This window comes from Ammodytes marinus (assembly GCF_949987685.1).
Source record: "Ammodytes marinus genome assembly, chromosome: 3".
In the NCBI taxonomy this organism is placed as follows: Eukaryota; Metazoa; Chordata; class Actinopteri; order Uranoscopiformes; family Ammodytidae; genus Ammodytes; species Ammodytes marinus.
Window position 1 is genome coordinate 34,759,855 of NC_137232.1, and position 15,000 is coordinate 34,774,854.

Genomic DNA, 15,000 nt, shown 5'->3' on the forward strand with positions numbered 1-15,000 from the left:
TAAAGCCCCTATCTCACTGGGCTGCGACTGTTTGCGACAAGTTGGAGACTGCATTCGCAAACGAGTCTCTAAACTGTCTCCAAACGTTCGCGGAGGTCTCAATTTCCTCGCATGAGTCGCAGAGCCGCATGAATTTTGAACATGTTCAAAAAAAGTGTGCGACAAGTCTAGTCTCAAAATAGTCTCAGAGTCGTCGCAGGTGTGTCGCACGCGTCGCAAACCTTCTCAATTTAGTCTCCGCGAGTCAGAAAGTGCGAGATGTGTGAGACAACTTTGCGAGGGTTTGGCGAGTGTTTGGCGACATATGAAACTAAATTGCGACTGCTTTGAGACAAATGAGACTGACATTCCGTTCGTGCGACACTCGCCAGACGTTCGTGAGACATAAATGCGACCTCCCGGCAAGGACATTCGCAAACGTGTCGTAAGTAGCAACTCACTCAGTGCGTTTCCATGGCACAACTAGATTAGATTATCACATATATCGAACTAGACACTCGAACGGACCGTGTCACTTGTCTGAGTTTACATGGCCTTTCAGATATCGGATAAATGTCCAATGCATGGCTGTCTCCACTATGCTAGGTGGCGCTGTAGCCCTTTCAACCATGCTTTCAACAAGTGTTGAAAGAGCCACGTCCGGTTCTCTTCCGTCAATAACCCATGGTGTAGCCTATCACGCGCAGGCACACAACCACAGAACGAGAAGTCCGATAAGCGATGTCCGATCCCTGTATACATGCAGAGAGAATGCCGACAACGAACGACTTATCTAGGTGTTCTTATCCGACATCTCTTGTCCGTTATTGTGCCGATTTGTGTGCGAAGTAGATCGGATAAAGGTGTTTACATGCAGTTTAAAAGTCCTGTTGAAGTCTTATTCGTTTAGTTACCCGATTATGAGTCTGCATGTAAACGCACTGAGTGAGACTGCAAGTGAAAATTGTCGCAAATTGGCACATTTTGTCGCTATTTTGTATCTCCAACTTGTCGCAGCCCAGTGAGATAGGGGCTTAACACATGGAAATCAATATTAAACATGTTAAGATATAAAGCGGCTCTTCATGGGATAATTTTTAAGACCTTAGTTAGTATGAATGCACAGAAATGAAACTTCTTTTTTTTTTTAAACCAAAAACACAAATTATTTTATGTAAGGGACAATCTAGAGAATCTACTTAAAATGTTAATTAATTTTTTTCTTTTATCATTTTACATATGTGTTTTGTTAATATATATGTGTTTTGTCCTTGTTGCCCTCACCACGGCAGACATGGCAAAGACAGACAGACAGAAAGAGAGACAGACAGACAGACAGACAGACAGACAGACAGAGAGACAGACAGACAGACAGGCAGACAGACAGACAGACAGACAGACAGAGAGACAGACAGACAGACAGACAGACAGACAGACAGACAGACAGACAGACAGACAGACAGACAGACAGACAGACAGAAAGACAGGTCCTCACCACAGCAGACATGGCGAAGCTCTTGAAGAGGAATCCTTTCCTGCTGTAACGGTTTGCCTCAAAGATCATGAAGTCTCCGTCATGACTCACATCTCCTCCCAGGGACCTGTCAATCAAATCACAGGTCACAATGTGTCAATCAAATCACAGGTCTGTAATTATGATTATGTAATAGGGCTGCACGATATTGCCCAAAATGATTATCACGATTATTTTGGTCAATATTGATATCACGATATTTTACCACGATTATTCAGTAATTGTAGTGAGTAAAATATTTTTATTGGATTGTCACGTAAACATAACAGCGCTTTCATATCCATGTGATCGGCTATGCAATATTACTGATAATGTACATATATTTGCATAAATATAATAAATATTTACCTGAAGTCAATGCATTTCCACAAAGAAAATATAAATCAAAATATTGCACCAAAACTTTACTCAAAATCAAATCAACAGAGCACTGCTTTAACTTTTCCTTGTGCTACATTTCTGTTGAATAACACATCTTTGTTTCCTCACCTGACCTCATTGCATCTCCTAAAAGCAAAAATATAAAATATTTTACTCCATTCATTGTACCTGCATGATGGATGTGTATAAAACTTGATTTTGAACTAAATAAAATTGTGCCCACAATGTATAACTAAAATAAGTATATTATGAGCTGCGCCCTGTCAAAATAAATCACAACCTATATGGCTCTACTATGTCGGAATTTAATTTGAAAGGACGGAGACGGGAAGTGGCAGGTAACACTCAGCAACACGTTAGTTAAATGTTGCTGCCTCTCATGCCTTTACTCCCAACGCGAGGTTTCATCTTCGCTTCAGGTCGTGTGTACGCTGAGGCACTGACTGTATGGAGTTATTAGCAACCCTGGGAGCTTGTCTAATAACTGGAATAGTCATTGCAAACCCACTAGGTTCTTATGTAATGAAAACGTAGTTCAATACGCCAGCAAATAGGAACGACCAAGGATACGAACTAGCAACGGTGGAATAGTCTACTCGCCCAGCTTGACTGCTTCAGCTGACTGAAGGCTCCGGCTCAGCTGTTAGCCAACATGCTTAACCAGAGCTCCATCTAGCTAACAAAGCATTATTCCCCAAAATCTATAACAATTCACGGAGAAAATGACTGCCGAACATTTACATGGCGAGCTGCAGCCTGAAGCAAAACGTACTCACGTCGTCTTGCTGGAGTCCTGTCGGACATTAACCATGACTCCTGTGTTCCCTGCTCTCCTGATACATGCAAAGACGTGTTGAAAAAGTATTCCATTGTTTTCTGAACGAGTAGCCCTGTTTGTGGACGTCTATCCATCAAAACTATGACGTAGGTCCTTAGGTGACCCGTTCGCTATACATTATACTCTTGACAGCGGTCTGTCTGGCTGGATAACAGACCTGGCAAAGTGTCATGTAATAATGGGTTATAAATCCGGTCCCACACAAAAAAAGAGACTAACAAGGGGATGTATGTGATTTCACAAGCGCAGATGTCTGCTCTCGCTCGCGCGATAAGCAGCAGCAGCTTGCTTCTTCGCGCGGCTCTTGGAGTGCTTTCTGTCTATGCGGGCAGAAAATTGTTCACACTTTGGGGGCGGAGCCACTGGACTTTGATTGACAGCTCTCGGGGAACCTGGGGTTGCCAGGTTGGAGCATGAACAGGCACATGATCAGCGAGTGGTTTGGGGAGGGATTGATTTGCTTCGCAGCTGAGCACACATTTAAAATATCGCACATTCATGTACACGTCATCGTGGGAAGCCAATATCGTCATCGCGATGAAAATTCGATATATTGTGCAGCCCTATTATGTAATTATGATTATTAGACAGAACTGATAAAGCCTGTGTTCTGATTTGTCATTCACAGGATTCTACTGTACATTCATTCTCAATAATGCCCCCGCTGTTGGAATACTTTATCAACATATTATGAATTTAAGGGAACTTCAGTGTCATGGTTTTTGTTAAACTCTTCTAAGTTGGCCGCAGCTTGACATAGTAACCGTTGCTACTGAGTGAGTTCCGACCGTGTAGCGCACTGTTTTTGGCTGTTAAAACAACATGTTGCTTCACTGAATCGCTTTATTTTTTGTAGTAGCCATGTAATAAGCGGGATAAAGTATAGCGAACGGGTCACTTGCTAGAAATAAAGACCTTCAAGCCGAACAAAATGTCTGAAAAAAACTCAAGACGACGCGAGTAAGTTTGTCGGCAAATATTTGCATGTACATTGTTAACTGTGACTTTATTGCTTCGTAGCTTTTATTAGGGTTAGGGTTAGGCTTATGCTTTATGTCCCACAAGCCCGGTCTGAGCTGGGAAAGACAGCTTTTAGCTTCAGTGCCCCCGACTCCTGGAACAACTTACAGCAACAAATTAAACTAAATACCTTCATATCCTTTAACCAATTTAAACAAACTATCTTAAATCTGCCAAACTCTACCTGTAACTGTTTTAATTAGGCTATATTGTACTTTCACCCATTTCATTTTAATTGCTGCCACTCTTCACCACTATGTAAATGTTTCAATAGTTTTTTTCTCTTCACCTGTTGTTGTGTATTTGCATCGAATATTGTTTATGTATTGTTGTTTTTCCTTTGAATTTGTTTTGAACTCGACGTCATAGTAAATGAGGGTCACCCCTCAATTGGTCTCTCGAGGATAAATACAAGTTAAATGAAAAATTATCCCCAAATAGTTTGTGTTATTTGTGATGTGAAATGAATGAATGTAATCGACAGTGTATTTTGTACCTGATCTTTTCAGCATCAAACAGCCTCTGAGCGGGTCTCTTGAACTTCTTCCTCTTGGCGAACCACTCTTTCTACAGGGCACACACACACACACACACACACACACACACACACACACACACACACACACACACACACACACACACACACACACACACACACACACACACACACACACACACACACACACACACACACACACACACACACACACACACACACACACACACACACACACACACACACACAGGTTAAACAACAGTGATAGATAGAGAGACAAACAGATAGTCTTTATACAGGAGACACAGAGAGAGAAGGGTAAGTAAAATACCAATAAATTAAAATAAAGTAAATATTCCAATGTCTGTTAGTCGTATGGATAGATAGATAGATAGATAGATAGATAGATAGATAGATAGATAGATAGATAGATAGATAGATAGATAGATAGATAGACAGACAGACAGACAGACAGACAGACAGACAGACAGACAGACAGACAGACAGACAGACAGACAGACAGACAGACAGACAGACAGACAGACAGACAGACAGACAGACAGACAGACAGACAGACAGACAGACAGACAGTCCTACCAGGCTCATCTTGGCCTTGATGCGGTCGAGGTCGATACGAGGAATCATCTTCAGTGAGATGGTGTTCTGACTCGGCTCCACGTAGTCCACCTTTAAAAAGCAGAAAACCACATCAAAACAACATTCAATGATTTTCTTTGTTAAACCTGCAGTGTGTAGAATTTTGGGTTTTATTTCCTAGCAGATTGTGTAGAAAGTAATTATAATATCCATAAGTACATTTAATTTAGTGCATAATAGCTGAAATTATTTTTTTGAATTATTATTTTTTCCCTTAGAAAGGGTCTCATATATGTCCATATTTCTGCATATTTTGGACCAAGGCCTAGTGCCGCCATCTTGAAAGTGTTATAGTTGGAATGTCATCAGGTGCATTGTTTAAAACTTAGAATTGTTCTTGTCCTTGAAGGCCACTGTAGCTTCTGTTTTTATTCTAAAGGGGTGGGGTTACCCAGGGAGTGTTGCATTCTAGAACTTTGTAGAACTTTCTTGATGATGTCATATTACACACTGCACCTTTAAAAATGTGTTTGAGTTACTAATCAAGTTACTGACCAATTGTTCACTGATTAAATGTTTACTACATTGGTCATATTATGGTTTGCATTTGCGATGTGGAACATTCTGTGCGATTAAAACATCTGACAGAACAATGAGAAACATGGATTCAAGCCATCGCCAAACGAATTATCACAAAACTCTCTCTGTGTTTCTCGGTGTGGCAGCGTTTACAAACTGTGACTTGTTCTGGTTTTCATTGTGTGTTTGTATAAAGCTGAAATAAAAGTTGTTTTGCTCTTTTCTGAAATAAATATTTATGGGTCGTAATTGACCAGTAACACCATAGATGTTAAAAAAAAGTCAATAATATTAATATGAAAAAATAAATAAAACTAATTTAGTTAAGAAATGTGTTCTCATACCCCTCAGTAATAATCAGGTAACACAACAACCGAATATTTATTTATATGATTCTCTTGAGGTTCATTTTACCATTTTTTTTATTGAAATTGAGGCGCATACTGACAAAAAATAGGCCCAGCCGCCTACACCAAAAATATTAAAAAACATATTTTCATGGATAAGGAAGCCTAACAAGGTGACCAAGAGATGAGAAACAAACTGGATGATAGATAATTGTTTTTAGTGTTTTTTACAGCTGATTTCAGACTCGGGTCGAAACCGACCCGCTAACACCATGGATGGTAGCAGAAAGTTAACACAGGAGGAAGGTTAAATATTTTAATATGCAGCATTCCCCAGTCCCTTACCTGAGCGATGTCATCCTTGTAGAGCCCTCTCTTGAGTCTGACCCAGGACTTGGGCTTCAGATTCGTGACTTCTTTAACCACCTTTGAAATTAAAAGAATAGAATTTGAATTTATTTCAGACAAAAGAATAAAATCATCAAATAATAATAAAAAAAAATAACATATCAAAAATACAAAACAAAATGAAAAACATCATAATAATAATAATAATAATAATAATAATAATAATAATAATAATAAATGATGGAGGTCACTCAAAGACGCTTAGAATACAATAAACAAAAACTATTTTGTTAAATTATTTCACAGAGAAAGAAAATTACAAAAGAATATTCAATGAATTTATTTCAGACATATCAAATAATAAAAAAATTAAACATATCAAAAATACAAAACAAAATTATATATATAAAAAAATGGTTTCTCAATTAAATTTTTTTTTTATTATTATTATTAAATTGATATATAGTACTGCTCTTGAGTATAAATAAAGGTTAAACAAATACATTAATAAAATATGCCTGAAAGGGAGTTATAGGAAGAAGTATAAAACTTTCAATGTAAAAAAAAAAAATAATAAAAAAAAAATTAAAAAAAATAATTAAAAAAAATAATAATAAAAAAAATAATAATAATAATGAAAAAATAAAATAAAAAAAAAAATAAAAAAAAAATAAAAATAAAATAAAATAAAATAAAATAAAATAAAATAAAATAAAATAAAATAAAATAAAATAAAATAAAATAAAATAAAATAAAATAAAATAAAATAAAATAAAATAAAATAAAATAAAATAAAATAAAATAAAATAAAATAAAATAAAATAAAATAAAATAAAATAAAATAAAATAAAATAAAATAAAATAAAATAAAATACCTTGAGCACGTCTGTCATCTCCTTGATAGGGACCATCTGTTGGTTCCAGAGGCCCATTCTCAGGTTACCTATCCCCTCGATCGCTGACTTCACGTGGGTCTGTTTGTACGACTCTACGTAGATATATCCTTTAACGTGGTCGGGGGCCACTACTGACTTTATCTGTAGGGGCTGTGGGGTTAGGGACAGGGAAATACAGGGTTAAAAATCACAACATTTCTCATATTTTACACACATTCTCTGAGGGGAAAGAGAATAAATATGGTTAAGGTATACAGCTCTGGAAAAAAATGAACAGACCACTCCAAATATTCAGTGTCTCTCGTTTGACTATTTATAGGCATATGTTTGAGTAGAATGAACATTTTGGTTTTATTCTATAAACTACTGACAACATTTCTACCAAATTCCCACCCAAAAAATTTTGTCATTAAAGAGCATTTCCATTAAGTAATGTAGAGATGAAGGTTGAAGAAAAATCCAGACTGGTCTCTTAGATGTTTTTTTTTTTTTCGTATATTTTTTTACTAGATACAATTTACTGATCTGTAGGGGCTGTGGGGTTAGGGACAGGGAAATACAGGGTTAACAATCACCTCATGGAAAGATAGCACGTCGATTAATACATACGATCAAGGATATTTAAGTAAACTAGGAAATACTAAATAAAAGACAGCAACAGAGTTATTTCTGAAGCCAATAAAGGTAATAGATAAATAGCTGCTTAGCAAACAACTTAAAACATTTTTTCTTTTCTGTGAATCTGGGCATCAGAAGGAACTAGGATTTCTTCACAAGCAGTAAGAGCATCTTTTCTCTGCAGCGTCTTTTTATTGTACACGAGAAGATTGATACAAATGGTATAAAATAATACGAAACTATGTTTATTCCAGTATTCCGATGGTAGGTTTCGAACTTTAAATTTATCCCTAGAAATAAAATGTTTTTTTCTTACTGTGTCGGTGAACTGGTAGGCGATGAACTTCCTCATCAACGCGATGGCCGTCACTCTCTCCTCTCCGATCTAAACAAGACAGGATATAGTGAGTGAGTGAGTGAGTGAGTGAGTGAGGGAGTGAGTGAGTGAAAAAAAAAGAAAAAAATGAAAAAAAAAATATATATATTGGTAAATGGACTTATATAGCGCTTTTATATCCGTTTGTCACAGACCCAAAGCGCTTTACATTGTTTTGTACACATTCACCCAGTCACACACACATTCATACACCGATAGCAGCAGCTACCACGCAGGGTAGGCTTAGCACTAGGGTGCTAAGTTAACTAAGCTAACTATCGGGAGCAATTCGGGGTTCAGTGTCTTGCCCAGGGACACTTCGACATGTGGCGGGGAGACGGGGGATCGAACCTCCGACCCTGCACACCAGAGGCGAACTCCCTACCACTTCGCCACTGCCGCCCACAAAATATATATATATAAATATACCTAAAAATAATTAAATAAAAATAACTTAACAATAATAAATAAATATTACACATATATATTACTAAACTTTATTTTTAAATATATATATATATTTAAAAATAATCGTACAAAATATGTGTGTATATATATTATAATAAAAAAATGTTTTGTGTCTAATTGAGTGAAAACAGACATGATACACACCTTGCACTTCACCGTCCACAGATTAGGATCCCTGAAGGCAACAAAAAACAATTCAATATTAACATTACAGTCTAAATGTGCTCATAATGTATCTGGCTGCTGATTGGTGGATAGTATTTGTATCTGGCTGCTGATTGGTGGATAGTATTCCGTCACGTACTTGACTCCAGGAAGTAGCTGCTGCTGAGTGATGTCATCAGAAAGCTCCTCGGACCCTCCCGAGTGACTGAACACCACAGAAGAAGAAAAGATTTTTAGTCGTAAATTCTTCAACATTAAATATGAAAACAAAACAGAAGTTTAAAAGTAAAGAAATATTATATTAAATAATATATAATGCTAATATATAATATATTTCATATTATCTAACATTGTACAAACATATTTCTGGTAAAAAGCGGGAGTCTTGAGTTTTTAAGTGAAGAAAAAATGCAAATGAAAAACGTTTATATATATTTTTTTTTTTGGAACGGGTGAAAATATAATTCACAAGGTCTGAAATTTAATTACAAAAAAAAAATTATATATATAGGGGAAGGTGGGGTGATTTGTGCAACTTTTTACTCAAAGTGATTTTAAAGTGAGGCCTTGACAGTTATGTCTCCAACTCAAATATGTACATATATTTCAGGATGTTGTGCATCCCTGGCAATAAAAACTTTGGATCTGGAATAAACTGTTTAAGAAATATAGCTTTCGGAAAAAAAGTTGTCTTGTCGCACAAATCACCCCACTACGTGGGGTGATTTGTGCGTCATTGTGTCACAATGACAAAGTCACCATCATCATCTTTCTGGCCATCTGAACTCTCATCAGTGGTGTCGTTAAGTGGAATTGAGATGTCACTCTCTTCTGAGCTACTGTAGACAATCACTTTCTTTTGGTGACCAGCGTATACAGCCATGCCACTGGCACAACTCTCAGAAATGTACTTTGCACTAGTTGCTCCGTGCTTGTGGAACCAACTGCCACCTGACAAATGTGATTCCCCCTACATTTCTGCCTTTAAATCAAGGCTCAAAACCCATATGTACACCCTGGTGTTTCCTCCCCATTAACCTCTGCACTACTTACTTACCTCTGCACTACTATCTGTGTTTATGTGGATGTATGGGCTTTACGTCTTTTATTTTGGTTATTGTTATTTTACCTTCATTGTTTACCTACTGAATGCACTATGTACAGCACTTTGGACAGTGCAAACTGTCATAAATGTGCTTTTATAAATACATTTTACTTACTTACTTACTTATAACTCACCCAGGCCCTTGCGCACAAATCACCCCATCCCCAGAATTTTGGATAATAGGCATGATGCAGCAATTTAGGGTTGACATTGTGCTAATTATATAGACTCAAAGTGTAGCATACCAAAGCACTAAAACATGTGTCAAATGTTTTCAAACGTGTCTATAATTGTTCAGACACAATAATCAAAAAACCTTGATCATGGAAATTTTACTTTGAAAGGCAAAACACAGTTTTTTGAGCTTAAATGTGCTTATATCTTATTCCTTGTGTCTCCCTTCTTTACAGGATGAGTCAAATGGATGGCTCTTCTTAAATATGTGGTCACATTTCCAATTTCTTCCACGGTTTTCTAGAAACAATGGGTTTTGCAACTTCCAAAATGCACAAATCACCCCACCTTCCCCTACATTAAAAAGTATAAATATAATAAAGAAATAAATATAGCCTAATAAAAAAGATGTGGGTATATATATTTTTTTAATTAAAATACTAATTTATTTATATATACAGTACATATATTTTATCCCCACGTCCTTAGACAAATTGACAGAGAACCGTAATCCCTGCTAAATAAAAAATAGTTTTTCACATGAAGGAACCATCTTTATCACGTAGCGAAGGAACCAAAGTTACTCACTGTTCTCCTCCAGATGACTTGGCGTATTTCCTCATGTAGTATTCACCCAGCGCCTCTTCCCTGGAGTCTCTGGAACACACAACAACAAACACACACATACACAGGTTAGACACACACACAATGATACACAACATAAACAAGCTAAGGAAAAATCGGTGAACAATCCTGTCGGCTTAAGGCAAGGCAAGGCAAGGCAAGTTTATTTATATAGCACAATTCAGACACAAGGCCACTCAAAGTGCTTTACAGGGGCAATATTAGAATACATAAAACATATTAGAAAACATTTAAAAGCGAATAAAAGAAGCAAATAAAATAAAAATTGCAGGTTAAAGAGTGAGAAAGGAAGAAAAATAAGAAAAAAATATACATTTTCTCCAACTGTTGTATGGCTTACAATGTGATGCAGAATTATAATTTGTTCATTACTTTCCTAAGAATTCTTTTAAACCTGTGTACCAGGGTATAATTTGGGGTCGGTTTTCAATGTATCATTAATTGGATGCCGGATTATCCTAGTAGAGCCTTATGCCTACAACAGCTAAGATGCGTTTAAAGATAATATATGCGTTATTATATGCATTTATTAAAGGCCTACTTCAACGGTTTGAATATGAAGGTGTATTGAATTCTGTATTCCTATGTAGTATAAATATGCAAAAAAAAAAAAAAATCGGTTCATCCTAGCCTGAGAAAAGGCAGAAAGAGTGTTTTTTTAACCCTATATTTCTCTTTCTCGTGACATCACAGAAAGAGAAATATAGGATTAAAAAAGAACGTACTTTGTAAATATTACTGTGATGTCACAGTAAAAGACATCATCTTTCGGCCTTTTCTCAGGCTAGGATGAACCGATTTCAATTTTTTTTTTCCGCACATTTATACTACATAGGATCTCAGAGTTCAATACACCTTCGTATTCAAACCGGTGAAGTAGGCCTTTAACTTTTACCTCCATAGATTCTGCAGCCGTCTGGATCCAGAATTATCCTCATCAAGAACCACATGGTCGATGTTAGAAACTGAGACACAGAGACAGAGATTTTAGATTTCAATACAAATAAAATCTATTATTAAATGAAATGAAATTATTTTAAATTGAATATTAAATAATGATTGTGACTTACCTTCAGCCTCTTCTGTTCAGCACCGACCAGCCAGAGAAAAACGATAGAATAACAGAGAGAGGGAGAGAGAGAGAGAGAAAGAAAGAGAGAGAGAGAGAGGGATGGAGAGAGAGAGAGAGGGAGAGAAAGAGAGAGAGGGAGAGAAAGAGAGAGAGCGAGAGAGAGAGAAAGAGACAGACAGAGAAAGAGAGAGACAGAGAGTGAGAGAGAGACAGAGAGAGAGAGTAAGAAAGAGAGAGAGAGAGGGAGAGAGAGACAAGGTTAAAAGGGGAAGAGGAAACAAAGAAGGAAGGAAGTGTGGAGAAAAAAATCAAATTAATAAAAAATAATAAAAATACGATTTGAAAAAGTAAAACATAAAAAAAATATAGAAAAAAAAGGTAAAAATAAAATTTAAAAAAAATAAAAAATAAAAAGTAAAACATGTAAAAAGGAAATATAAAAAGAACAGATTATTTAAAAAAAAATTATAAAAATTAAGAAAAATAATATAAAAAGGCAAGTCAAGAAAAAACGATGGAATAAAATGTAGGATGACGAGGTTGATGGTTGAAGCCACAACACAGTCATCATCAGAGGCACAAAGCAGACGGAGAAAAACAACAGAAACACACAGACACATTATAATGGTGATGAAACAGCACAGAGGAGGTGTGTGTGTGTGTGTGTGAGTGAGTGAGTGAGTGAGTGAGTGAGTGAGTGAGTGAGTGAGTGAGTGTGTGGTGTGTGTGTGGGTGTGTGTGAGTGAGTGAGTGAGCGTTTGTGTGTAGTTGTGAGTGAGTGAGTGAGTGAGTGTGTGTGGGTGTGTGGGTGTGTGTGTGTGTATATGTGTGTGTGTGTGATGAGACAGCACAGATAGCTCACTTCAATGGGTTTAAGGTGATAGTAGTGATAACATGTATTTGACCATGACGAGCCACATGACAAGATTCAAACACATTAATGTTAATTTTAATGTTACCCTTTAAATAAAAAAAAAAAAAACATGGAAACATTCTGGTAGGAAGCAGGGTCAGGCAAACGACCATATTTGGTTCTCTGAAGGTAGAATTACTTTCACATCTTAACGTGAACTAAAAGTCTTAAGCCCCTATCTCACTGGGCTGCGACTGTTTGCGACAAGTTGGAGACTGCATTCGCGAGGGAGTCTCTAAACTGTCTCCAAACGTTCGCGGAGGTCTCAGAGTCCTGTCGCATGAATTTTGAACATGTTCAAAAAAAGTGTGCGACAAATCTACTCTCAAAATAGTCTCAGAGTCGTCGCATGTGTCTCAAACGCATCGCAAACCCTTCTCAATTTAGTTTCCGCGAGTCAGAAAGTGCGAGCAATGTCAGACAACTTTGCGAGGGGTTGGCGACTTATGAAACTAAATTGTGACTGATTTGAGACAAAAATGAGACTGACATTCCGTTCGTGCGACGCTCGCGAGACATAAATGCGACCTCCTGGCAAGTGTTGGGCAGGACATTCACAAACGTGTCGTGAGGAACCAACTCAGTGAGACTGCAAGTGAAAATTGTCGCTAATTCGCATATTTTCTCGCAATTTTGTGTCTCCAACTTGTCGCACACTGTCGCAGCCCAGTGAGATAGGGGCTTTATACATACATGTAGCTTGATTTTTCTCCAAACTTAAACATCCAATCATCAACATTAAGGCCAGACACTTGCAGCCAACAACATATTGTTTTCAAGCACTGGTGAAATGTGAGGGTGTCTATCTAGCTATAAATCAAAAGGTCCAACATGTACATTCAGGTGTTTATTTGACTAAACCTTGTCTGTTTGCGTCTGTATATTTCTCCTATACAACCATCTTTAACGGACATTATCTCAACATTAGTTTATTACAACCGGACATTATCGGAAGATCTAGAATTTTTGGTTTTTAGAAGAGATGCCAATATTAACATTATTAGTTATATGTTGCCAAATTTCTTTTTTAATTCTGAAAAAAAATTGTAATACATTTAAAATACTAAAATGTCAGTAATCAACTGGCAAAGTTTCATGATGATATCTATACGTAAAAAATTTAAGGCGTCCGTCCCCCCCATGGGCCTCGGCCAGCAGCGGACCCGGGTTCGATTCCAGCCCGCGGTCGTTCTCTGCATGTCACTCCCCTCTCTGCCCCATTTCAACTCTGTCTCTACACTATCAATAAAGCATAAAAACGCCCAAAAAATATCTTTAAAAAAAATTCAAAATTAAAATGTTACTCTATTCACCTGCACTGTCTAGACAATTCAGAATTCAAAATCGTAGCCACTTAAATATAACAAGCAGTAACTATTTGTGGAACCAAGTATGGATTTGCCTTCATTGCTCCCTCACATTTAGCTATAGCCGTGCTGAGATGGAAGTGACGTTAACACACATTCTGAAACATGGAATTTGTTTAATCAAAATACATGAAAAACAGATGATGGCTTTTGGTTCAAATACACATGGATATATATAAATGATATAAATGATTAAACATCAGAGCGGGAGAATTACCGTTAACTGTTGACGACATGCGTGACAGAGACAGAGAGTGAAGTCAGAAGTTACTTACAAAAAAAACACAATTCTACATTTTTTACATCAGGTTAATAATAGGCCCATTATGATACTCTGACCGTATGATAACATTAAAGGAATACGTCACCAATACGGAACCGGCGTTCTATCATTATAAAATCGCTATTATAATATAATGAATGAGGTTTTTCTTCCCTCAGTCTTCCCTTGGCCCATCTGTCCTGTTAATCCTAACCCTACATTTTCCCAAGTGTGATGTCACGCATGGGAAAATGTAGGGTTAGACAGTGAGACCATAAAACACTCTTTCTGCCTTTTCTAAGGCTAGGATGAACCGATTTCAAAAATGTTTGCACATTTATACTACATAGGATCTCAGAGTTCAATACACCTTCATATTCCCACCGGTGAAGTAGGTCTTTAAGCTTAAATATCACGGTTTGCGATTACAGCTCTCGAATTACTTAAACTGAAATCTATCATCATAAATCTAAATATTTTGAGGAACCTGGAACCAAACGTTAAGACTAGAATGTGTGTGTAAACCAAACTGTGGGCCCTGCTGCTGTAAACAACAACAGTGAAACAGTAACTTTTCAGGAAGCTTCCTAACTTCAAACAGTGTTCCTGGGAGTGTAGTCACACGTTACCTACAAAATACAATCAGGTAAATACACACCTGAAAAAAATCTTAAAACAGGGGGAAAATTTAAAAGTATTTGCATTTCGCGGTGGGTGATCGTAACCAAGTCGTATTAAGTAGAGCTTAAAAATGCATCTGATCAAAAGTTTAGGACCATAGCCTTAAAAAAAACTCAATTTGTGCCAAAATCTGGCTTTT

General features: G+C 36.9%; 1 protein-coding gene across 1 annotated transcript in view; it reads right to left on the reverse strand.

Moving 5' to 3' along the window:
* supt5h (SPT5 homolog, DSIF elongation factor subunit) overlaps positions 1 to 15,000 on the reverse strand; it is a 50,621-nt gene that overhangs the window by 31,371 nt on the left and 4,250 nt on the right. Inside the window, exons 5-15 of the mRNA XM_080024883.1 lie at positions 11,637 to 11,648; positions 11,462 to 11,531; positions 10,510 to 10,578; positions 8,782 to 8,847; positions 8,622 to 8,652; positions 7,950 to 8,018; positions 6,995 to 7,165; positions 6,117 to 6,197; positions 4,846 to 4,935; positions 4,249 to 4,319; positions 1,475 to 1,580 (exon numbers count right to left, since the gene is read on the reverse strand). Of these exons, the coding sequence (XP_079881009.1) occupies positions 1,475 to 1,580; positions 4,249 to 4,319; positions 4,846 to 4,935; positions 6,117 to 6,197; positions 6,995 to 7,165; positions 7,950 to 8,018; positions 8,622 to 8,652; positions 8,782 to 8,847; positions 10,510 to 10,578; positions 11,462 to 11,531; positions 11,637 to 11,648 (836 nt within the window). The remainder of the gene's footprint in view (positions 1 to 1,474; positions 1,581 to 4,248; positions 4,320 to 4,845; positions 4,936 to 6,116; positions 6,198 to 6,994; positions 7,166 to 7,949; positions 8,019 to 8,621; positions 8,653 to 8,781; positions 8,848 to 10,509; positions 10,579 to 11,461; positions 11,532 to 11,636; positions 11,649 to 15,000) is intronic.